The sequence below is a fragment of the Eurytemora carolleeae genome, unplaced genomic scaffold (assembly GCF_000591075.1).
Source record: "Eurytemora carolleeae unplaced genomic scaffold, Eaff_2.0 scaffold723, whole genome shotgun sequence".
In the NCBI taxonomy this organism is placed as follows: Eukaryota; Metazoa; Arthropoda; class Copepoda; order Calanoida; family Temoridae; genus Eurytemora; species Eurytemora carolleeae.
Window position 1 is genome coordinate 15,001 of NW_019396747.1, and position 25,709 is coordinate 40,709.

Consider the following 25,709-nt stretch of genomic DNA (forward strand, 5'->3'; position numbering starts at 1 on the left):
ACTTTTTATTTTAAGGAAGCTCTGGAAGTAGCAAACAGAATATTCAGGGTTCTTCAAGCTCAGGGGGACATTAACCGATGCAGGTTAATTTTTTTTTTAATCTAGAAGAACGTTATGCTGTGACCTTTATGGGACGGGACTCCTATAGAACCAGTTTTGTTGAACATTGCCTAAGTCGGTCCTATCCTGAATTTAAGACTTGCAAACCAGTTGCTAAGGTGTCTGAATATGTCACGTAGACTCGAAGACTAAATAGACTTTATCCCCTGTCCTTATTTCAACTTAAATTGCTCTTCATACAAAGATAGATATGGTCGATTCCTAACGGTAACTCCTTGAAACCTTTATCTGATCAATAATTTTAACGAATTTGAAAATGTCTTAAGGTTAATAATTCATATGGCTTAAAAATTTGGTCAACAGGTACCGTTGTGAATTGGGAATTGCTTTATTTGCGCAGAGGGTCACTTAAGATTACCCTTACAGTCCCTTTAAAGAGACTGTAAAGGTAAAATGAAAGAGGTATAGCTGGTACAGTATTTTAGCAGTTGATCGCGACCAATTATAGTTCTATCTCAAGAAATTAATATGAAAATGTGTCCGTTATACAAAAACTTGTGTATGTAATATGGCGTTTGACTAATATTAAGCAAATACGGAACCTATCTGAAAATAACGATATCCCAGAGATGTCTAGAAATATTAGGTACGCCCCTAAATAATTTTAATGTTGCCATAAAAATTAAATAGTAAAATGGTTTTTATATACAATGTTCTTTGTTAGGATTGTAGGCGGGTTTGGAAAGAAGACCTCCACATCTGTGAAGGTAAGTAATGAAAAATAACACGGTTCGTTTAGTTTTTTTTTTAAAGACAGAAGGCATCGCATACAAATTGTGATCTTCTAACATTTAAAAACTGTTATGTTAAAGTTTGCCTTTTTTAACATGCAATATTTTTATCCTTAGAGAAAATATAAGGAATGAGTCGAAATAAGATCAATTTTAACACTGGTTTGGTTCGTTTTTACTATTTTTACATAATACAAAATTTGGTATATTGTAAGGAAAGCTTATTTCAAAACTTCTTAACTTTAAACTTCTGAAATTGTTTTGGAACCTTTCAAAGTCTTAAAAAACATTATTTTTTGATTCACTCACTCATATAAATCGGTTTGACTTTTTTGTACACGTATCCTCGACAGTAAAAATTCTTCCTGTACATGTACAGCACATGTAATCTCTGCATTAGAGATTCCTAGTTCCTGTACCTATACAGTACATGCGATGTCCGTAGATTTCCTCCTTTACATAACAGTACATATATCTTCTACAAAAAATAGTTCTCATGTACATAGACAGTGTACATGTACCCTCGATATTCTTCCTGTACATACACAGTACAATGCAGTACATCTACCCTCTACAGTAGATATTCTTTCTGTATACATGTTCAGTACTTGTATCTTCTACAGTAGATATTCTGCCTGTAAACCATGTTCAGTACATGTACCCTATTCAGTAGATATTCTTCCTGTATACCATGTTCAGTACATGTACCCTATTCAGTAGATATTCTTCCTGTATACATGTCCAGTACATGCACCCTATTCAGTAGATATTTGTTCCTGTATACCATGTTCAGTACATGTACCCTATTCAGTAGATATTCTTCCTGTATACTATGTTCAGTACATGTACCCTATTCAGTAGCTATTCTTCATGTATACCATGTCCAGTACATGTACCCTATTCAGTAGATATTCTTCCTGTATACATGTCCAGTACATGTACCCTATTCAGTAGATATTCTTCATGTATAACATGTCCAGTACATGTACCCTATTCAGTAGATATTCTTCCTGTATGCCATGTTCAGTACATGTACCCTACTCAGTAGATATTCTTCCTGTATACATGTCCAGTACATGTGCCATATTCAGTAGATATTTGTTCCTGTATACCATGTTCAGTACATGTACCCTATTCAGTAGATATTCTTCCTGTATACCATGTTCAGTACATGTACCCTATTCAGTAGATATTCTTCATGTATACCATGTCCAGTACATGTACCCTATTCAGTAGATATTCCTCCTGTATACCATGTTAAGTACATGTACCCTACTCAGTAGATATTCTTCCTGTAAACATGTCCAGTACATGTACCCTATTCAGTAGATATTTGTTCCTGTATACCATGTTCAGTGCATGTACCCTATTCAGTAGATATTCTTCCTGTATACAATGTTCAGTACATGTACCCTATTCAGTAGATATTCTTCCTGTATACCATGTTCAGTACATGTACCCTATTCAGTAGATATTCTTCCTGTATACATGTCCAGTACATGTACCCTATTCAGTAGATATTTGTTCCTGTACATAAACAGTACATGTACCCTCTACAGCAGATACTTCTTCCTATACACCTGCTATAATTAATCCAAGATAATGAAAACTCTCAAATAATCAATTCAATCTGTTGTACATGACAAGTAAACTACAATTGTGGAATTCTTTACAGCTAGACACCCTGTATTTGACCGTATCCCTGATGTTTTGTTTGTTCCATGATTATTTTGACACTCTGTCTCTAGGCAGACCTTGATGCGGTTGTGTTCATCAATATGGAGATCAAGGATAAAACCGATTCAAAGGTAAAGCATTTTTTTTGGAATTTCATGTTTTATTTATATTTTTCATAATATCGGTTTTGTGCAACTTTATTTTGGTAGAGAGTACGCTTATATGCTTTTTGTACTTCATTCCTAAAGTATGTATTATTCTAAATTTGTTATTTATAAAAACTTTTTAAATTTAAAGGGACTTTCATTAAATTTAAATNCAATTTAAAGGGACTATCATTCAATTTAAAGGGACTATCATTCAATTTAAAGGGACTATCATTCAATTTAAAGGGACTATCATTCAATTTAAAGGATCATTCAATTTAAAGGGACTATCATTTAATTTAAAGGGACTATCATTTAATTTAAGGGACTGTCATTTAATTCAAAGGGTCTGTCATTTAATTTGAAGGGACTGTCATTTAATTTAAAGGGACTATCATTTAATTTAAAGGAACTGTCATTTAATTTAAAGGGACTGTCATTTAGTGTAAAGGGACTGTCATTTAGTGTAAAGGGACTGTCATTTAGTTTAAAGGGACTGTCATTTAGTTTAAAGGGACTGTCATTTAGTTTAAAGGGACTACCATTTAGTTTAAAGGGACTATCATTTAGTTTAAAGGGACTATCCCACGCCTCCCCTTTTAAGTTTTTATGGTTGAAAACATAAATTTAATTTAATTTTCGCGAAATTTTCGCATTATTTTTTTTGCGAAACAGAATGAAGGGAAAATTTTCGCATTTTTCCCGAGTGAAAGAAATGTGAAAACGAGGCGAAATGGTCGCGAAAAATAAAAATTCGCGAAAAATGTCTGGTATCCTGGAGTTCAAATATTCTGATATTTGTTAGTTGTCTTGTATCCAGAAATTACTATATTCTAATATTTGTTTTTGCTAGTTGTCTGGTATCCTGGAAGAGTGGAAGAGGGTGCTGAATGGTGCACTAGAGCACCCGCAGATGGAGACCACTTCTAAAACATTGAAAGTCAAGGTTGGAGAGGTAAGTTAAAAGCTGGTTTAAAAATTGCCTTTTTTGTCAAATGCATAATTAATTGTTTTTATTCTTTATTTGAGATAAATGAGGAAGATCTCATAATTTTTATAGGTCCATATTTTCTTTAAATGTTGTGGCTACATAAATCCCTAAGTCGCTTATCTAAAACAAAAGACTGACGGAAGAATCTTACATTTTAGATGAAATTAAGGTACAATAACACTATTGTGAGTAGGATACGTCAATCTAAATTAATTTTATTTAAGTTCTTAAATTCCAGAATAATAGCTTATGCTGAGATAAGTCTGATATTGATAAGTCTGGATACATGCTTAATTAAGTCAGGATGTATGCTTAGATAAGTCAGGATATATGCTTAGATATGTTAAGATAAGCTTGGATAATGGATACAGGTTTAGATGCGCTTAAATATGAGAAGTCTGGATACATTAGATAAGCCTGGATACATGTTTAGATAAGCCTGAATATTTGTTAGATAAGCCTAGATAAGCCTGAATATTTGTTAGATAAGCCTGGCTATGTTTAAATAAGCCTGGATATATGTTTAGATAAGCCTGGATAAATGTTTAAATAAGCCTGATTATTTGTCAGATAAGCCTGGATGTATGTTTAGATAAGCCTAGATGTATGTTTAGATAAGTCTGGATGTATGTTTAGATAAGCCTGGATATATGTTTATATAAGCCTGGATTTATGTATAGATAAGCCTGGATATATGTTTAGATAAGCCTGGATATATGTTTAGATAAGCCTGGATATATGTTTAGATAAGCCTGGATATATGTTTAGATAAGCCTGGATATATGTTTAGATAAGCCTGGATATATGTTTAGATAAGCCTGGATATATGTTTAGATAAGCCTGGATATATGTTTAGATAAGCCTGGATATATGTTTAGATAAGCCTGGATATATGTTTAGATAAGCCTGGATATTCTGCCGGCTGTCAACATGTCCAAAGACCCCGAGAATGTTGAATACTCGCAGCTTAAGGAATGAGATTTTATAAATTCTTAATTTCTACACATGTTGTAGACACGGTGCATTTTGTTTGTTAGAAAATGTTTCGGAATTGTCTGTTTTAGTTTGAAGTATCGATCCTCAATCATTCAAAAATTCCACAGTTTATATTATATTGGCATTATATTTCAACCAAAAATGGTTAATTTAAAAGAAATATTTTTAATAAAATTGAAAAAAAAATTTAACAAGCTTAAGGATTGCATAATTATTCATATTGGTGTACTATGATTTATTTTAGGATGTAATACGTAAAACTGCAGGATTTTCCCAAGAAACAAAATATATTTTAAAACTACTAAATTTTAATCTTGTTTGATTTCATTTCTCTGAATTAATTTTTAAAACTTCCATTTTTAAATTTTCTCATTCTACAGGAAACACTGAAGTACATCCGGACTGAAGGAAAGAATAATCCTAGTCTTGCGAACCAGTTGTCTGCTGAGCTCGCTGAGTCCTCTCTCACTTTCCTGAAGGGTCAGTCCAAGTTTGCGCATGATTTTGCCAGGTAAAGTTAGCTATGGACTTTAACGGGATGAACCAAATAGCTAAAATAGTATCTAAAACCTGCCACAAACACGATCTTGATCCTTAAGTTCTACCACAAAGTGAAGTCTTCCCAGTGCCAATATATATATATATGAACCCCTGGGATCTTAGTCTTAATCTCGTGTATTTAAGAATTAAGTAAGTCACTTCATAATTTTTGTCTTCATAATCCTATTAATCGGATTTTTTTACGTGACGTAGCTCTCAAAAAAAAAAAAATTATTTTAAAAATAAGATTGTTTTCATTTTCCAACTTGTAACTTTGGTTTTCTTTGACTTGATATTTTCCAAATGAAGTCTATTTATCTGCATTATTTCGAGAATTCCTTTGACTTAAATTGAGATATTTTACTTATTTGAACAAATATTGTCTAAATTTTAACCATCCAAGGCTGTGACAGGTTGTCCTCCTTTGTTTCACTGATTTTAAATGTTGCGATTCTAGAAGAATTGTCATGTCATTGTAATTTCAAGTCAACCTCTAAGAAGGGCATGTCCGATTTACAATTACAAATACCCTTTTCCACTTCATCTTGTTGGAATAATGTAAGATATTGTCTTTTTTCCAGTCTGACAAATTCCTCCATTGTTTGAAGAGAACCACAATGAAAAGGTCAATATTTTCAGGTCGAAAAGATTTATTGATCAGACGAAGGGTTAAAGGGTAGCATTATAAATCTAGCAAACCAAATTACGTTTCCAGTCCCTTTAATCCTGAAATATTTAGGCTTGCCAAGTTCTGGAACCAGGGTCTGCTGTACCATGAATATGTTTACGGTAGGAGCCTGATAATTGAGACTCTAGCTGTCCACTGCGCTAACCTGGAGGAGAACAACAATGTGGAACCGTCCATGAGCAACTGCTTAAAAAGGTGAGAAAGCCGAGAAAGGGCTATGCAGGAATTTTTCCAGGGGGGGGGCATAAAATATAGTTTTCTGTCTTTGGGTGAGGGAGGGGGCTCAGCACAAAGTCCCCCCCCCCCGGAAATGATAGATTTCACTGATCAAGGATTGGTATTAGTCTTACTTATCAAAGACAACTGTGGCTGGATTTAAAAAGCCTTTTTAGTTCAGAATTCGAGCGCAAAGGTACAGTACCTTTGTCTGAAACAGTGCCATTATGCGTTAGCCATTACATACTAAAATGTGAAAACTTTTGATCGAGTTAGCAGGGAATTAACGTTTTTGTATTAAAACGTTTAAAATTTATATTCAAAGATGACCCTCCCTACGACTATCAATTAATCATTGCGCAATTTTGATTCGTTAACTTAACTTAACTTAATTTATTTTTGTGATTTGTAAAAAAAATTTGTACAAAGTATTAAATGTTTGGTTCATTATATGAAAGATTGATGTATGAAATCAAAACCTTCAGAAATTTTATTTTGGTTCCTTCTTAGGTTTTTTGAAGAGCTTGCCGACATTCGTAAACTCTTCGTCTGGTTCGACAAGAACTATTCTGAGAATGAAATACCATCTGGTACGATGACGCAGAGACCTTTACTCCTGGATCCTACCAATCCATTCAACAATCTTCTCGCTACTGGAGTTGAGTACACTTCTGCTGGGGTCAAGCCAGATTTAGAGTTTTACACGTAAGTATTTGATTATTTTGAACTCCACATGGACCGGATTTAATGGAACCGCGAGAACTTGTTGAACTATGTTTAGACGAATTAACAACGTATCTTTTATGGACCATCTGTTTCAAGTTGAAAGTTGTTCTGAACTTTTGGACTATCCTAGTGGATAAGAGCCAAGTTCTATTTTAGCCAATTTAGATTGATAAATCCAATATTTTAAGCGCTTTCATTGGTGTGAAAAAAATTCTCTAATCAACTAAACTTAAATTAGAGTGTTCAAAATCTTAAACTATGAATTGCTGATTTTGGATTTAAGCAAGTGACTGAGAAGTATTTAATCTGGTAGTAAGTAGATTAGCAACTTCTCTACAATTCATTAAATTCAGCCCCATGTTTATTAATGTCAAGGGAATATTACCATTAATCCCAAAGGGATAGTTATTTATTCTAACATCAGCCAAAGGAGTAAATATGGGAGATTTTCTGTGAAAATCATTTCAGCTTGCACTAATCATTTAAAGAATCAATTTAGCCGAGTCATTTTTTATTTTAAGTAATTTTTACTCCCATGCTGTGATTCTTGTAAAACGTTAAAAATTTCAGTTTTCTGGCACGTTGTGCAGCAGGAGCTCTTAAAACATTGAACACAAGTTCTATTCCTCAGATTTTCTATCCTCATTTCCGCTACGCCGCTGTTCAGAGGGAGGTCAAAGTAATCTTTAGCAATTATCTTGTCCAAAATAACCATGGTCAAGAGGACCCACCAAGAAGTATGCCTGGACATGAGATAAGAAAAAAAGGATTGAATGAAGGGGTTCTGAGGTCTATATTTTCATGTTTTGCAGTCATCCATAGAATTTCCGATTTTGTCTGTCCTAATATGACAGATGAGCCTCGTACTGAAATAGTTGAAAAGTTTCTGGGACAAGCAGGACCATGGAAGACGTCAGCAGATCTTCACATCAACAGAGATGTCACTGTTTACATCCCATGGATCGCCAAAGAGAAGATGTCCGTCATCTCCTTTGATGTAGAAGAATTCTAAACCAGTATCATCTGGTTTTCAGAATTTAAATGTGTTTTTTTGATTTTTTTGTTATAGTCTTGATTTTGTTTCGGTACCTTAAGGATTCTAATCCAGCTACAATCTATGCCAGTAAATTTATGACTAATTTTGTTGGTCGATGTTTTTCTTGTGAGCTGTAAAGCTTCTTAACAAGAGACTGTTTTTTTTAATCTGTTCAGATCAGTGATTTTTTAGATGCAAAAATGATATGATTGATATTTTGTTGCCAGATATTAAAAAGAGCATCACGCTAAGGTAAACACTCTTACTAATCTGGACTCTTGAAATAAGTTAATGTGTTAATGTTTTTGAAGCATATAAGAATCTTAAGTAATTTTGTTAAAAGGTGTGTGACTGTCGTGAGGGAAGAACCTTAAGCAATTTTGTTAAAAGGTGTGTTACTGTCGTGAGGGGTAGGGACTAGGGATTATAAATAATACATTTGATTTGCTATCATGAAATCTTTGAATTTATCATTAGGGCTTGAAAGTTTCACAATCTGAAGCCCATAAAGTCTGTGTCGCCTATTTTTCTGTAATCTGTATGCTTCTCGCCTCCTTTTGGCTTTACAATGATATCTTGCTGTAAAATTTTTTATCCTAAAGAAGCTTCAACTAGTTTTTTTATTGAACTTTGAATTTTATTTGGGAATGTTGAAGTTCTTAACCGGCCATAGTATACTTCAATAATTGGTTATATTTGACTTGAGAAGGAAAGCCACAAGGCACATCGATTTTGACGATAACCTAATACAAACGAACAAAACAAATAAAAAATTTGTATTGCGTTTCTTATCTAGAAGAAAACTTAATGTCTTCTAACACTGAGCTTGAAGGTGATGTCATGGAAGTGCAGGCACATAAAGGCATACACAAAAATGTTGAAGACCTCCTGGAGGCTACAGGTGAGTCTTTTTGATTCGTCTAGAATGTTGTCTCATGAGGCTGGGAAGAAGTTAGGGAATTGGGATAGGGGTTATTATTCACAAAATTATCAATGGTGGCGTCTTAATTAAAATGATTTGCAGTTCATTTTTTTTGTCTGCTTCACTTAAAGGGAGTATTTGCGAAAAATGAAAGGGGGTATAGGATTAATGCGATAAAAAAGTGCCTTTGATCGCTACTAATCTTGTTAAAAACGACTAATACCGAAGAACGTAGTGTCCATACAAATTCGGAAAGATGCAAAATTCAACTCGGATCGTAAACAAATCAATTTGATTCCAAACAAATAATTCAGATGTCACAAACAGTAGTCATCGATTATTTTTCGACGCATTCGTAGTTAATATTTCATTATATTTTTGATTTTGTTTTTTTTTTAAATAATTTTCGCTGGCGCTGGCTTTTCGAACATTCCTGGAAAATATGAAAATGTCGTCTTCATTATAAAATCCTCAAAACAGGAAAAAATGCTTTCAAAGGTAGCTCTCAGATCATGAAAAATACAAAATATTACGAAATATCAACTATTTACGAATGCGACGAAAAATAATCGATGACTATTGTTTGTAATATCTAAATGATTTGTTTGGAATTAAATTGATTTGTTTACGATCAGAGTGGTTGCATCTCACTGAATTTGTATGGACACTACGTTCTTCGGTTTTAGTAGTTATTAACAATTTTCTCCTTATAGACGCAACAGATAGATGTAAGATTAGTAGCGATCAAAGGCGCTCTTTTATCGCATTAATCCTATACCCCTTTCATTTTTCGCGAACACTCCCTTTAAGTGGGAGAATTTCAGATGGGATCGTTGTAAATTGTCATGGTTGGCATAAAAACTCGGCCCAAAAAAAACCAATAAAACCCACTTTGGGCTTTTTTGGGTTTTATTGGTTTTTAGAATTTTTAATTATTGCTTTTTCTACCCTTTTATAATTATAAACTTAATAAGGTCTTTTATCAACTGTAATGATTTTTAGGGAGTATCAGAGTTTTCAAAATTTGTTTCGAATGAACAAGTTTTTTTATGTGTGAATGCAGTGTTTCGGATCCATATCATTTTGATTTGGATCCGGATCCGGATCCGGATCCGCGGATCCGCATCCGTGTTCATGGATCCGGATCCGGCTCTTGATACGGATCCGGATCGGATCCGGGGTAACTTTTGATTCTGTGAATCGGATTTTCCCTATTAAATGTTATGCAAGGTTATAATTTATAAACTATATTTATTATTTTAAAAATGTCGTCATTAATTTACTATTATATAAATGTAAACATTAAATTATTAAAGATAATTTTGAAAAATTTTCGTCATGTAAAATGTAAATAATACATTTACGAACCATTTTGATTTATTTATACTGTTTAAATTTTCCGGAGAGTAATACGTTTTGTGGCCCCCCCCCTTTTTCAAATCTTTATCTAATTTGTTTATTTTCAGTCAGCTGGGTGCCTGTGATTCACCACGGATAGGTGAAATTTTTCTATTAATATTATAAATATAATGTATATATTTTTTCTGGTTTGTCCTTGTTTATGTGGATATTCTTCAAGTTTCTTTAAGTTTAATAAGTAGCACAGATTGTAATTAGTATCAATTTTTTTCAAAGGGTCCAATTTTTCATGTCTGCCACTCCATGGAAGAATGTTTTGTGGATTTTATTTGTTAAAATTTTTTGGGATAATCTTCAATAAAATTTTAAAAGAAAATATGCCTTTGATGTATATTAATAGTAATTTGCCTTTAGCATAAAAGATAAATCCTTTGCAAATTACCTTATCTTAGAAAACAATTTTTAAGTAAAAGTAAGAACAAATATGATTTTCATTCCTGAGATTTATGGTTCTCACTAACATTTTTAGGGAAGTCTGAGTTTACCCCTAGAGCTGTAGTTGGATCATCACCTGAAAGTATTCATCAGATTTCTCAATTTATCCAGAAAACGCAGATTTCTAATCAGGTAAAATTATATACTGCATTTTTGTACATTGAAAAAAATTTTGTTAGAAAAAAGAATCGCATAAAATTTCAACAAGATCTATTTTAAGTAAGGTAATATGGTTTTTTCTTGACCTCTATATTGATTAATTTCTTAAGTCACTACTCACTTCTCATCAAGGAGCCCTGTGCTTAATTTCAAGGAACTGTGAGTTACACACAAGTAACTCTCAATACAAAGAGGTTAACACTCAATTTTAACAATACCTTTAAACCTTGATAGTGTCCAGAAATCTCCTTAGGTTACTTGGGTTACTTGGTGCATTATCTCCAGGATTCCAGGTAGGAATTTAAGAGATTTCTGGTTAGTCCTCAAAATCATGATACAAACAAACAGACAACCACTATTGTGAGGTCAACATTCATGATTCCTGGTACAGCTAATAATAAAAAAGATTCAATGTCAACTGCATCAGGTAATGTTGTGAAGGTTTTTTAAGTTCTGGCCTCTGGTTTCAGTAAATAGTTTGCTCCATGTTCTTAAAACTCTGTTCGGTCGGTTACAAATCAGGTTGGTCTTGGACCTTCTTGGTATCAAGTTCCCATGGTATGAAGTATGCCTTGTTAATCTTCCAAAATCTGTTCCTATTGTAAGTGTTTTTATCTACATTATCATTTTAAATGTCTGGATTAAATCTGTTCTTGTTCTCCTAGTTTGTATAAATTGCAACCCAAGTTCAGCTAGTCTTTCCTCATAATTTTTACCCTCTGACTGGAGACCAGGTTGAGTGCTCTCTTCTGTACTTCAAGTCTAAAATCCTACAAAACCGGGAAATCTTGTAAACAGTGTTTCGGATCCAGATCCGGATCCGGTCGGATCCGTATCATTTGGTCGGATCCGGATCCGGATCCGAAACACTGTGAATGGGATGAAGTTTTTTGGTATTTAACAGTGGTTTTCCTTTTGAGCATATAAATATCTACCGATTAATCTGAGAAGCCCCACCCTCAATCAGAAATGTGAATCTCGCGTGATAAAATAGGACAAGTCTGAAATTCATAGAAATATAATTTTAAAGAAATTGCAGTATTTCCCCTGTGATGCCCCCCTATGAAAAAGGGAGGTGATATTATTGTATTTGAAGAGTCTTTATATATATGATTACAATAGTCTAAATTACAACAATATTATTAGTTTTTATATCTTGTTTAATTAGTCTTATTTTGTGAATTGGTATGCATTTTAGAAGATTTTAAATACTTCTACTAAAAAGACCCAAAAAAGCCACACACACAAAAAACCCAAGAAACCCACTGGGCTGTTTTTAGTATAAAAAACCCGGTTTTTTCCCAACCCTGGTACATGCTTTATGGAGGGTAACTTAACTGCAGATATGAAAATTTCCACCCTAGAAACACTATATCCTAGCTTTAGTATGTTTCAAAAAGTTTGTTTTTTCATACTGGTTCTCAAGATAACTAGTACTGTACTGTAGAAGGAGTACACAATCCCCCTGTCCAGGGTTTCTTCTAGAGATTTTGTGGTAGTTGAGAGACCACTTAGTGTCGGATTTAATAGACTAAGATAATTATAGTTTTAGTTACTAATTATAAGGACTAAGATTTTATTTGTGGACTGTGATACTATTGGCAGATTTTATGTGTCGGAATGTTTATTAATGGCGAGTAGCGTTTTTTGGGTGCATTGGGTGTACGTACAATATAGCGTACAATGGTCAACAGTCGAGTCCTAGATGAAACCTTGTCCCTATCCTTACGTAACCTTTATTCAGAAGCTTTTAATGGTACAGATGAGCTGAAAGATACCAAAGAAAAGATTGAAGATGAGATTATGAAAGATGAGACTGATGAAAACCAGGCGGTTGATGATAAACCTCCTTCTATCCCTTGTCATGTCACAAGGAGGTAATAAGTCGCTGATTGCATTAAAACCTGCTAGATTTTTAAAAATATTAATTAAAAAATTGCACGCTTCTTAGATTTTTTTCACCGACTGGACTTTCTACCGCCCTTTACCCTACCCTATGCATAAAAAATGTACAACAATCCTTTTAATTTCTATTCATTAAAAGTCACAAATTTTCACGTTGAGTTTCAAAAATAAGTGTTAGAACAGAAAACAAGACGGGGGGGGGGGTTCAAACGCCCCCTCTCCCGTCTGACAAGTTGCTAACTTTAATATTTTTTTCTGGGAGAAAGATCCCTCTTATTTTTAATAACTTAAAAACGTTTTAATTTTTGAGAAAGAGAAGGTAAAAAAGATCCTCCAAATGACTGATTTTTATTCTAGTAGTCTTAACGTCTATTATGTCTAAGGTAAAAATTTCCTAAATTAATTCTTAATATTGATACCGAAAACTAATAATTGTGAACAACAAACATGGCTGGGCATAGATTATGGAATCCCTAATCAGTACTCATTATAATCTTGGTTCAATTATACTTTCATGCGGAAAGACGTACCTGGATTTAGATTTAGTTCAAATATTTTTTGAAAAGGAATTAAGTCTTTGCCACTAACTCTATTTCTCTAATCCCTATATCTTTGCAACTTATGGTCGTAAACCTTAGGGTTTTCGAACTTTGAATTCTGTTAGATCCGATTATCTAATTTTGAAATACATTACATTCCTTTCTCCTCGAATAATATTTCCGAAATTATTTCAGTTTTCTTTAAAGTTTTACTTAATTTTTTGTGACCATCAAGAGGTCGGAGGGGCTTCAGTCAGCTAAGTTAATCAATTAAGATTGGTATTTTACAAGCACATTTCTTTTGGCTTTTACTAGTTGTTTTTGGATAATGTATAAGGATTATGAACTTAAATATCTTTTAAGCATTGGTTATAATGTGGTTTCTAATGTAAAATATTTCAGCAGTGTCAGCTCTGTTCCTCAAAACAATGAGGTAAGTTATGTTTTTATTCACTACAAATGGTACTTTTTGAATAGAGGTTCTTAAACTAGGTTTAGATAATGAGTTACTGTTACTAGAAAAGATGGCAATACAGAGCGGAAAACTCATGTATTGTGGATATCGAGTCCTTTTGTTAATCTGCAGATAACTTTATCTTTATTCTGAAAAGTGTTTAAAATTCAACCAATCACAGAATCGTTTGCCAATCAAGGGCCGGTAAATTTTGCGTGTAATCAATGATGAATTCTCATTGGTCGGAACCCAGCAAGGATATCCAAAAGAGAGGGTTAAGCAGAAAATCAAGAGTGTCCACAGTGGATATTGAGATTAAGCTAAATATATTTAGGGTATTCAATATAAGAGTGTCCAGCTCGGGTTAAATAGTTAGATAGTTTTAACAGTAGGGGTTATCTACAAAGGATTGTGGTTAACCCTGTACTAGATCATTTTATCTTGTCAGTAAAGCAAAAAAATATTTGTTCTGTGCACTTCGAGATTATTTCTTTTGCTGCAGCTCTTATAAATATGATATTTTGGACATTGTCTTGCATATTTGTGTTTCATATATGTGTTATGTATTACATATTTTATTTAACACATTAATGTCTTAAGTAAGGAATCGCAGATTTATCTTCGTTAACTGACAAATTTCATTAACTTATTTTGATTAGAAGTTTTTCTTTAAACAAGTGCGTCATAGAGATCACTGCTACAGCCATAAATACTGAAAAGTCTCAATATTAATAAGAACAAGGCTAAGACCTAGAAGTCTGAACTCATCTGATATTATTTTAATCACTAATCATGCATGCCTAGCGCTCAGTAAATGCACAATTAACTGGTAATAATACTATAAAGTTAATGTAGAATAATTTCATAATCATTTTCAACCTTATTTAAAAAAAACATGGTTTAAATTTTTTCTTAATCTTCAAATGCAATAAAATATTAATTAATTAGAAAGGTCAAATAAAGGTCTCTAGCAAGACTGACACAAATATGTTATATGAACCACTCTTTACTTGTTGATTTCTTTTTATTCAGATCCCTCCTACCATCGCCTCATTAATCCTGGAAGATGTTATCTCCACAGCAATGTCGCAGTCGCCATCTGAAACCTGCAGTATCGATCTGCTACAAGGTCATGCAAAATCTAATGCAAGGATACCTTCTGGTAGAGCTGGATTACCAGAATCTGGTGTCTTACGTCAGTCTTGTATCGTTCTTCCTCCTACTTCCTCACTGTCTGGTATTCTTGTTAAGACCAGTTCTAACACCCCTTCTCCTGCTAAGAAAGTTGGATTCAAACTTCCTAGGTATGGTTGTGAGTTCGTCAGGGGTCTGTTCAGGTCCCTTTAGTGATGAATGGTTTAAGACTGCTCACAACATTCTAAGTAAAACTAGGGTATTTTCAATTTGATTTAAAATTCAGTGATGGTGATGGACCAAACCTCTGTAGAGTAAAAAAGTAGATGTTATTTCCACATTTATTTAAAATATATTTCGGTCTGGGTTGACCCTCGTCAGTTCTAACGATATAATAACCATCAAAATCGATTAAAAAAATTAAAAAAATGTAAAAATCACAAGAATATAAATTTTCATAAAAATCATTGTTGAGATTGAGAACCTCATTTTATAACCTTTTATTTTCGATATTTCTTGATTATTTTGTTAAACAAGTTTTCATTAATTTTCCCTTTGTCAAAGGGGGGGGGCCACAAAACGTATTACTCTCCGGAAAATTTAAACAGTGGTTAAACATAACTTAGAATTGTCGTAGGAGGCTGATTTTTTGCATGCAAACTCAGAATTATGTATATTACACTGTTTAAATTTTCCGGAGAGTAATACGTTTTGTGGCCCCCCCCCTTTTTCAAATCTTTATCTAATTTGTTTATTTTCAGTCAGCTGGGTGCCTGTGATTCACCACGGATAGGTGAAATTTTTCTATTAATATTATAAATATAATGTATATATTTTTTCTGGTTTGTCCTTGTTTATGTGGATATTCTTCAAGTTTCTTTAAGTTTAATAAGTAGCACAGATTGTAATTAGTATCAATTTTTTTCAAAGGGTCCAATTTTTCATGTCTGCCACTCCATGGAAGAATGTTTTGTGGATTTTATTTGTTAAAATTTTTTGGGATAATCTTCAATAAAATTTTAAAAGAAAATATGCCTTTGATGTATATTAATAGTAATTTGCCTTTAGCATAAAAGATAAATCCTTTGCAAATTACCTTATCTTAGAAAACAATTTTTAAGTAAAAGTAAGAACAAATATGATTTTCATTCCTGAGATTTATGGTTCTCACTAACATTTTTAGGGAAGTCTGAGTTTACCCCTAGAGCTGTAGTTGGATCATCACCTGAAAGTATTCATCAGATTTCTCAATTTATCCAGAAAACGCAGATTTCTAATCAGGTAAAATTATATACTGCATTTTTGTACATTGAAAAAAATTTTGTTAGAAAAAAGAATCGCATAAAATTTCAACAAGATCTATTTTAAGTAAGGTAATATGGTTTTTTCTTGACCTCTATATTGATTAATTTCTTAAGTCACTACTCACTTCTCATCAAGGAGCCCTGTGCTTAATTTCAAGGAACTGTGAGTTACACACAAGTAACTCTCAATACAAAGAGGTTAACACTCAATTTTAACAATACCTTTAAACCTTGATAGTGTCCAGAAATCTCCTTAGGTTACTTGGGTTACTTGGTGCATTATCTCCAGGATTCCAGGTAGGAATTTAAGAGATTTCTGGTTAGTCCTCAAAATCATGATACAAACAAACAGACAACCACTATTGTGAGGTCAACATTCATGATTCCTGGTACAGCTAATAATAAAAAAGATTCAATGTCAACTGCATCAGGTAATGTTGTGAAGGTTTTTTAAGTTCTGGCCTCTGGTTTCAGTAAATAGTTTGCTCCATGTTCTTAAAACTCTGTTCGGTCGGTTACAAATCAGGTTGGTCTTGGACCTTCTTGGTATCAAGTTCCCATGGTATGAAGTATGCCTTGTTAATCTTCCAAAATCTGTTCCTATTGTAAGTGTTTTTATCTACATTATCATTTTAAATGTCTGGATTAAATCTGTTCTTGTTCTCCTAGTTTGTATAAATTGCAACCCAAGTTCAGCTAGTCTTTCCTCATAATTTTTACCCTCTGACTGGAGACCAGGTTGAGTGCTCTCTTCTGTACTTCAAGTCTAAAATCCTACAAAACCGGGAAATCTTGTAAACAGTGTTTCGGATCCAGATCCGGATCCGGTCGGATCCGTATCATTTGGTCGGATCCGGATCCGGATCCGTATCAGGATGCGGATCCGATATGGATCCGGGTAGCATCAAAAATTAACCAAAACCATGGAATAAATAAATCAAAATGGTTCGTAAATGTATTCTTTACATTTTACATGACGAAAATTTTTCAAAATTATCTTTAATAATTTAATGTTTACATTTATGTAATAGTAAATTAATGACGACATTTTTAAAATAATAAATATAGTTTATAAATTATAACCTTGCATAACATTTAATAGGGAAAATCCGATTCACAGAATCAAAAGTTACCTCGGATCCGGATCCGGATCCGTATCAGGAGCCGGATCCGGATCCATGAACACAGATGCGGATCCGCGGATCCGGATCCGGATCCAAATCAAAATGATATGGATCCGAAACACTGCTTGTAAATCTGCAAAATCCATAAGATCTGGAAAATCTACGTCCGGTAGATTTGAGGAAATGGCAATGCAGCAGATAAAACCAACAGATAACTTTGATGTGGCGTTCATGGAGAGTGGAAGTGCGGACGTGAGTTGAGCTGAATTACTGAAGGAACTGGATTCATTAGTATCTGACTTCAAAGGACCTGTTATATAAGTGAAGTTTCAATTTTTCCGATTTTATTGGCAATATTGTAGAGAAAGTTTTTTAATATGAATATTATAGCTTTAAGCTATTTTAGTAAAATATCTTGACTGAATTGGTGAAATGTGGATTTAAAAATGCATTATTTTTGTATCACTATTATGTAAAACTAATAAATGACTTTTATTGTACATACAACATAATTGAACTTTAGTAAATTTGAAAATAAACTTGAAGAAAATGTCATGTGCATTCCAAGGACACTGTGCCAGAATGGTTAATTCCAGATGGTAGCGCACAAACTGTGAATAATCTCAAAAATAAATGGCGATCTCTTAATAAAAATGCTCTAGATATTTTAACTATTAATGCTGATGCATGTTTTGATGCTTCCGCACATTTGCAATGTGCATTACTTTGCATGTGTCCACATCAAACTCCATACACTAAGTTTCCATCCACTCTAATAGTCTGTTAAGACATTTCTGTAGCTGGTCATTGTCTGTTTCTGAGTTGACAAGGTGACCAAGTTTGGTATCATTTGGCATTGTCATCAAATTTGTTTATGTCTGTTATAAGGTCAACTCAGTCATGAAGATCATTGAAAAAAGTACAAAAACCAAGGAGCCAAGCATAGAACCCTAGGGTACCCCAGACTCAACTGCACTCCAACCTGAGAAGAATCCATTTAAGACTGTTTGTTGACGTTTGTCTTTTAACCAACAGTGCATAATCCAACTTAATGCTTTTCCTTCAATACTATTTTTTCAATTCAGAAGAGCTTCAGCACTTTATCAAAGGCCTTACTAAAGTCTCAGTAAAATATATCCATGGGATCCCAATGTCAGCATTACTAGTGACCTTCTCTAAAGGTGGTTACTGATTTTTGCCATAAATCCATGATGGGAGTATTTGATTGGTCAACAAGTGGTCCACAATTCTGTCTCTTGTTGACTCCACTAGCTTACATGGCATAGATATCTAAAGACACGGGCCTGTAGTTCTCTGGTTTACTCTTTGATCCTTTCTTGTTATGAGGGGTGATATTGGCATCCTTTCATTTGGAAGGAACAATACCAGAGTACAAAGACCTATTGTATATACTAACGATAATGGATAATCTTTCAAAATCACCGGAGAGATGCCATCAAGACCAGGAGCACTGTTAGTTTTAATTTGCCAATTTTATCCAAAACTTTGAGCTTAGTAAAAAGAACATCATTGGCAGGGAGAGTTGGACAGATAAAATTGTTCAGGTCTTCTTTTGAGAAAGCACTAGAAAAGGATCTGTCCTATATATTGCCATTTCTTCATCATTACTTTTAATCTCTGAACCAGCACTCAGGGGACGGACATTTGCTCTTGATTTAGTTTTACTCTTGATGTAACTTGCAAGGTATTTCTTGTCTTTCTGGGCAATGTTTTTCTTAAAGTTCCTCTTCTCACTTCTAACCGCACGCTTACAATCTTTCCAAGTTTTCTTTAAAATGTTCCAACAATCTTTAAACAAGTGCTTAAAGTGTTGTAATGTAGTTGTTAACGTATTATCATTTTACAGCCTTTTTATCCATTGTGGTTTGTTATTTTGTCTATGCGGTCTAAGGTATGAATTTTTCTGTACCTGCAGCTATTTGGTTGGTGTCCAGGACACCTCTATTGACAGCTTACTCATTCTGAAGACCATTGTACATCTTTTAAGTAGAAACAATCCACCTTTGTCCTCATTGCTCCAGTCTAGAATCATCTCTTTGGTACTGATAAACCTTGAATTAAAAATTGTCTCAACTAGTATGATCGAATGATCACGGTCAAGGTAATCATATTTTCTGTCCGATTTCTCAAAACTAAATCCAGGGTGTGCTAGAATTCGTGTTTAAAAGTCTACCAGCTGCACAAAGTTTTTCTCTTGTTGTTTCAAAGAAAGTACTACCTTCTTGAAGCTAGTCTATTGCTGGAAAGTTGAAATCTCCTAAGAATAGTAAATTTGGTCCTGCTCCTTCAATATTTAACATAATTCATTTGTGTCCTCTAATGCACTTGGGGTTCTATATACTATGGTTATCTGAAGGGTTTTCTTCCTGCTGTATCTCAATTATTCAAATTGAGCATATTGATTAAAAGAGCAAATTTTTTCTACACTTTTGATGTCCAGACCATTTTACATAAATTAGGAGTTGTAGATGATATGAAATCCCCAAAAGAGGATTATGAAATCCGCAAAGGAGATGTGTCGGACCCTGGAACCGGAGAAGGAAGAACAAGTGTACATATGTGGTTTATTCTAAATAGTGACATGAACATATATTAATATCCAGGAGTACATGTTCTCGTGTTTGAGGAAGGTTCCTGAATTTCGGTTTTTTCTGTTCCCGGATTTTCCTCATAATTCTCGAGCATTCTTAAGTTTCATTTAGACTCGAATTATTGCTGCTACATAGGTCCCCCCCAAGTCTCTAGATCCATTGGAGGTTGAGACTGATATGGAATCATTTGAGAAGTCATTGGAAATAGGTTGCTTTGGAAGGCTGTTCCATAGGATAAAGTTGATCTGAGTTGCTTGTTGGTTCCATTTGTATGGTATAGGAGTATCTTTTTAGCTTTTAGCTTCAGAAGTAGCTGTATAGCTGGTTAGCTCCAGAAGTAGCTGTGTAGCTAATTAGCTCCGGGAGAAGCTGTATAGCTGGTTAGCTCCAAAAGTAGCTGTAGAGCTGATTAGCTCTGGGAGTAGCTGTGTAACTGATTAGCTCCGGGAGTAGCTGTGTAGCTGATTAGCTCCGGGAGTAGCTGTATAGCTGAGTAGCTCCGGGAAGTACATTTATTGCTTCTGTTTATAGATACATGATAAATACGAGTGTGTAAAAGGAGAGGAAGTTGAGAAGGTCTTCTCCGGTTCCAGGGTCCGACACAACTCATTTGCGGATTTCATAATCCTCTTTCGGGGATTTCATATTCTCAACAACATATTCTTTTATATTTTTTCTAACAGCCATAATATTTTAGCCTATTATATACAGAGTGTCCCATATCATATTAGACTCCAAGCTTTAACGCCAAAATANTTTAGCTTATTAGCTCCAGGAGTAGCTGAGGTTTTGCTTATTAGCTCCAGGAGTAGCTGAGGATTAGCTTATCAGCTCCAGGAGTTGCTGATTGTAGGACGAAGGAATAGTGAACTCGTGGACAAGAAGTTTAAGCTTGAGATTGTCATCCTCGTCCAATTCTTGAGCTGTTTCTGACCAGGAGGCTGTGTTTTCGGCCATGGTTCTTTTGTTGTCTGGGGTCACCACTTTTGAAGTACATTTATTGCTTCTGTTTATAGATACATGATAAATACGAGTGTGTAAAAGGAGAGGAAGTTGAGAAGGTCTTCTCCGGTTCCAGGGTCCGACACAACTCCTTTGCGGATTTCATAATCCTCTTTCGGGGATTTCATATCCTCTACAGAGTCCTCCTTCAATACCATGGAGGGTGTCATTGCGAATTCTCAAGTCGGGATCAATAAAATCATCATTGCATCATGATTCATAAATTAGCACCAGATCAGGTTTGTTGGCATTTAATAAAATCGCAAGATCTTTTATTTCTTTTATCAGACTCAAAGCATTTAGATATATAATTTTACTTCATCTTCTTCTCAATTGCATTGGGTGGATTCCTGGACCCGCGGCGGCGCTTATGGTCTCTGGTTTGTGACAAGATCTGGCCTTGATCTATTTCTTCTATGTCTGTTTCTTCCTCCTCTCCTGACGATGGAAGATCTCTGGAGCTCATCTTCACTAGTTCTTTTGTGTCCTGGTTCTCCATGTAAATTGTGGAAATCTATTGAAAACCGCTTGAATTTCTGCTACAACACTGCGTACAGTGTGAATCATCTGATAAGTTTTTTGTGTCCCTTAAAATTTCCGAATATTTTAGGTTAATGTGGTTTTCATTACTTCTAATTTTTTCTAATACTTTTAGAAAGTATTAGGACAGTTGTAGAACTATTTTAACTTAAAACCTATTTTCAGTAGACTTTGATCTCTCATGTCCGGCATTTCTGCCTTTTCAAAGTTTCACACATTGTTTATGATCTTAGTTATGTTTAAAAAAAACTATTTACTGAGCTTTCGAAATATGTCCCGAGTTTTGCAGCTTTTATATTTGATGCTATCCCCCCTTCCTTACTTTTACTCTCATATTTATCTTAGGTTGATGAATCCAGAACAGAGTTGGTTAAGCGGAAACTGTTTGATGCGAATACTGAACCCCAGTTAGATATTATTCGCTTTGCCAAGAAGGTTCGTTCATAATTAGAGTACAAAGAGGGGGGGGGGGAGGCAAGCCGCACCCATATAGCCTCCATCCTCCGAGTGACTCATACTGCGCTCATCCGTATCGCTTCCTGTCACACCCATACATCTTCCAGCAAAATGTTTTTTAATTAATGCTTAATTTTCTCCTAAAAAGTATATTTTCTACACACCTGCAGATGTTGAAGATAGAGAGAAATTTAGTCTTGCCAGTGATAATGCAGTTTTAAGTGCGATTTGGTTTGAAATTATCTAAATCAGATAAATATGAATAGTCAATTGCGGGATGGAGGCTGTAATGATGCGGCTTGCCTCCCCCCCCCTCGTTCAAAACCCTTTTGATAAGTTCTCGACTTATTCCGAATTCTTAGTCTTACAGAAGATCAATGCACAAGTACTTCAATCATGTGCAAAATGGTTAACTGGCAACTTGGTTAAATGGCATAGTGTTGCTTAACAACTTTGAAACATATTTAAGTTGACGCATGGTAAAGTTGTCACATGGCAAAAAGCCGCATGGTAAAGTTGTCACATGGCAAAAAGCCGCCTGGAAAGACATTACATGGCAAACTGACAGTCAACTCGCTGCTGGCAAAGTTCAAATAGATAACTTGGGTTTTGAATTTAGCACAAATATTATAAGCATCTAAGTTAAAGACAAATCAATTAAAAATAATTGCTTGTAACTTTTTATATTTGTTTAGAAAAGAGTCGGTAAATCTGCTAAAGCTGGAATAGTATTCCCTGTTACGAGGATGATCAGTAAACTTAAAAAGGGCAGGTCAAAACTTTTTAAGGGAGTGGTCGCGAAAATTTGAAGAAGGGGGAAATCCAAATTGACATTCATTTATTTTAATTTTTCATCGGCACTTAAAACATATAGGGTTACCCAGAAAAGTTGGGGTTAAAAGTACGGCCTAAAACTGTTTAAAGGGAGTGACCGGCAATGTATGGTAGTTGAACTGAGAATGTAGTATTGTGGGGAAATTTTTTAGGATTCATTTGAGGCATATAAAACAATGGTGTATAATAACGGAGTTTGAGCGCAAAGCCAACGTTCAAAATCAATCATTTTGGGTGGTTACGTTTTGAGAATCGATCTTTTAAAAATAACAATAACGACGATTTATTAACAATTCATCAGTAAACTAATTAGATAGGGGCATATATTGTCTTTATTTTTTTAGCTTAAATGGATTGGTTCTGGGTAATCCTTCAGAATTCACTTTTAAAAAATCTGTTCTATACCCCCTTTCATATCTCATTAGATATAAATTAAAAAATAATATTCTGATTGTCTAGGTATGCACGTCATATTGGTGTAGGGGCAGGGGTGTATATGGCTGCTGTATTGGAGTACCTAGTGGCTGAAATACTAGAGCTTTCGGGAAATTTTACAAGGTTTAAATCTTAAAAATGTTTTTGGGACATTGAAATTGTTAAGGCAGAGAAATACTTTTTTTTGGGGGGGGGGGAAAGAAACATCATTGCGAGAAATAATGAGGTTTGAACTTCTAAATCAATTTTGATATCTTTAAAAGTCGACGGGGATTAATAGCGCCGGATATTAAGTCGAGATACGGCAGATTAGCACTCTTCCAATCCACTGTTCCATTCATAGTTCTTGAAAGTAATGATATTTAAATCTATTATATTTTTGTTAAGATATCATAACCGTGCGCGCATCACTCCCCGTTCTATTCTTCTCACGCTGAAACATGATTCAGAATTAGACGAACTCACCAGAACTGTTACTATCCCACAGGTACATACATGATGTTAACCGGTACAAGGATACTAGGCCAGTGTTAACTCGTACAAGTCTGTCCCCAGTATGTACAGAGTTGACCTGGGCGCATTTCTTCAACAAAATTAGGCAGGCTGGTCCTCAGTGTACAGGGTTACCATCAAAAAATGAAATTTTATTGACGACTGTGTGGAATTTATTTAGTCTTATTAATTTATTGATGACTCCTCAGTCCTCGTGCATCTACTATGTATTGAATAGACCCCCCATGATAACTGGTCCAATACACCAACTACCAAATTCTTACTACAAACTGTAATATATTTTGAATTGTCAGCCCTGCTGCCTTATAGAGGACTGAATACATTTTAAAATCTATCCTGATCAATAAATGTTGCTACTGCAGTTTTCTGATAAAAGTTTTCATTTAATTTGGATATTTTTTTGTCACATCGAATGCAGGGTTTCCAGCGATATGGGAAAATTGTTTCTCGAAGAAAACCATTATTAACGAATTTTTTGCATTCCGTTCGTGAAAAAATTGCATGGATTTCCTTAGCTAAATTCATGTTCCCGAAAAATTTCGAATTGACTGATGTAGACTTTTGATATTTCAAAACTGAACTACGATACGAGCAATTAGTTAAATATGAAAGTTTATATTAACAGGTTGTAAAGATATAAGGAAGAAACTTTCATCAAATTATTTTGTTTTAAGGGCGGAGTTCGACCTTGTATACATCCTTCTCTACTTCCTGCTGATTCTTCTACTTAATGTTAAACAAGTACATACTAGTTTGCAGTGCAGTACATAATAGTTTGTAGTGCAGTACCACAAGTTTGCAGTGCAGCACATAATAGTTAGCAGTGCGGTAAAAATCTTTTTTGTTCAGTACATACTAGTTTGCAGTGCACTACATAATAGTTTGTAGTGCAGTACATACTAGTTTGCAGTGTAGTAGTTGAAATTACAATCTGGGGCTGAATAGCTCTAGAATGTATAGTAAATAATATATTCTTCTACTCATCATACAGTTTACCCAGAACTTGGAAGACTATGAACTTTATATAATTTCGTTTTCTAACCCTACTGATTATGTTAAGTATTTCAATTGAATAATTATATGAAGCTCTTTTAACTGTTCCCGCGTATTTCATGTTTAGCCATTAACTTGTTTATTTTTACAATTGCTAAAAACTAGGTTTAACCGTATAAAACCCATTGAAAATATCACGTTAGCCCAAACCTTGTGGGTTAACACTTAACACATGGTTGGATTAGACTTTTTATTGATCAGAGTTGAGTATGTCATGTTGCTGAGATAGGATGATTTTAAAAAAGAGCGAGAAAACTTCAAAAAAGCAAAATTGGTGTGTTGGTTTCCGAAGTTCTGATATTAACTGTTTAGTATAATATATAATGTAATCATAGTTAGATTATTGCACCAGTGCGCTTTTACTGTAACGATATTTAAATATATCATGTTATGGGATAAATGTCGTTGAAAGTTATTTTTACTTTCAAATGAATACAATTATACATACTGTTTATTTATTTACTAAGAGATGTAATAAATGCTGTATTTTCACTACCTAAAAAATAAAAAAATAAATAGTGCGGCTAAATGGTGTAAGTAAATGAGTACCTAGTTAAATTATATTTTCATTAAAGTTTGGAACCTTTTCTTCCGGTGTTACCCTCTATGGAAGAGAAATTATAAAACGTATTAAACGATGTCACTTAAGGTAAAATATTTTCTTATGAAACTTTTCAGCTATTTTATCATCGTTAAGCTGTGAAGCTGAAAATCTAAAAATATTTAGCATGAAATAATGATTAAATGTGAGGAATGGTTAAAATAATATGAACAGAGCTGAGATATCCTTAATCCCGATTACTTAATCTGAGTATCCAATGGTCACACTTTTGATTTTCTTCTTAACCCGTTCTTTCTTGGATATAGCAGAGAAAAATCAAAAACCGGTTTTTCAAAATTAGAGTCCCTCTCGTTTCTGTACATAAATCTCAAATGGCGCTTAAAGTTTCAAAGTTATCGGCTTAATATACGCGACTCTGATTGGTTGAATTTTATACACTT

The 25,709-nt window shown here is 34.1% G+C and overlaps 2 protein-coding genes across 7 annotated transcripts in view; both read left to right on the forward strand.

Moving 5' to 3' along the window:
* LOC111708140 (2'-5'-oligoadenylate synthase-like protein 2) overlaps positions 1-8,060 on the forward strand; it is a 9,123-nt gene extending 1,063 nt beyond the window's left edge. Inside the window, exons 2-10 of the mRNA XM_023481414.1 lie at positions 16-83; positions 785-827; positions 2,600-2,659; positions 3,528-3,629; positions 4,566-4,637; positions 5,042-5,172; positions 5,941-6,084; positions 6,616-6,810; positions 7,402-8,060. Coding sequence (XP_023337182.1) covers positions 16-83; positions 785-827; positions 2,600-2,659; positions 3,528-3,629; positions 4,566-4,637; positions 5,042-5,172; positions 5,941-6,084; positions 6,616-6,810; positions 7,402-7,843 — 1,257 coding nt within the window. The 3' untranslated portion in view covers positions 7,844-8,060. The remainder of the gene's footprint in view (positions 1-15; positions 84-784; positions 828-2,599; positions 2,660-3,527; positions 3,630-4,565; positions 4,638-5,041; positions 5,173-5,940; positions 6,085-6,615; positions 6,811-7,401) is intronic.
* Positions 8,040-25,199, forward strand: LOC111708142 (histone H2A.v2). Of its 6 annotated transcripts, XM_023481416.1 has the most exons (13): positions 8,058-8,119; positions 8,211-8,257; positions 8,664-8,768; positions 12,547-12,679; positions 13,649-13,679; positions 14,733-15,004; positions 15,596-15,627; positions 16,018-16,115; positions 21,762-21,851; positions 22,568-22,644; positions 23,166-23,264; positions 23,529-23,628; positions 24,329-25,199. In XM_023481416.1, exons 3-13 carry the CDS (start codon positions 8,675-8,677, stop codon positions 24,383-24,385), a joined length of 1,083 nt encoding a protein of 360 aa, XP_023337184.1. In that variant the 5' UTR covers positions 8,058-8,119; positions 8,211-8,257; positions 8,664-8,674; the 3' UTR covers positions 24,386-25,199. The 6 variants fall into 6 exon arrangements, with proteins under 6 accessions (XP_023337183.1, XP_023337186.1, XP_023337185.1 ...); XM_023481415.1 differs by lacking the exon at positions 8,211-8,257 and having other exon boundaries at positions 8,040-8,119; XM_023481418.1 differs by lacking the exon at positions 8,211-8,257 and having other exon boundaries at positions 8,040-8,119; positions 13,652-13,679.
* Positions 25,200-25,709: the final 510 nt, after the last annotated feature.

Bases quoted from the DNA above. Each gene is read 5' to 3' on its own strand.
- LOC111708142 (XM_023481415.1), top strand. From the start codon at position 8,675: ATGTCTTCTAACACTGAGCTTGAAGGTGATGTCATGGAAGTGCAGGCA. The intron at 13,680-14,732 runs GTAAGTTATGTT...CTTTTTATTCAG, and splicing joins CTGTTCCTCAAAACAATGAG to ATCCCTCCTACCATCGCCTC. The intron at 16,116-21,761 runs GTAAAATTATAT...TATTTATCTTAG, and splicing joins AAACGCAGATTTCTAATCAG to GTTGATGAATCCAGAACAGA.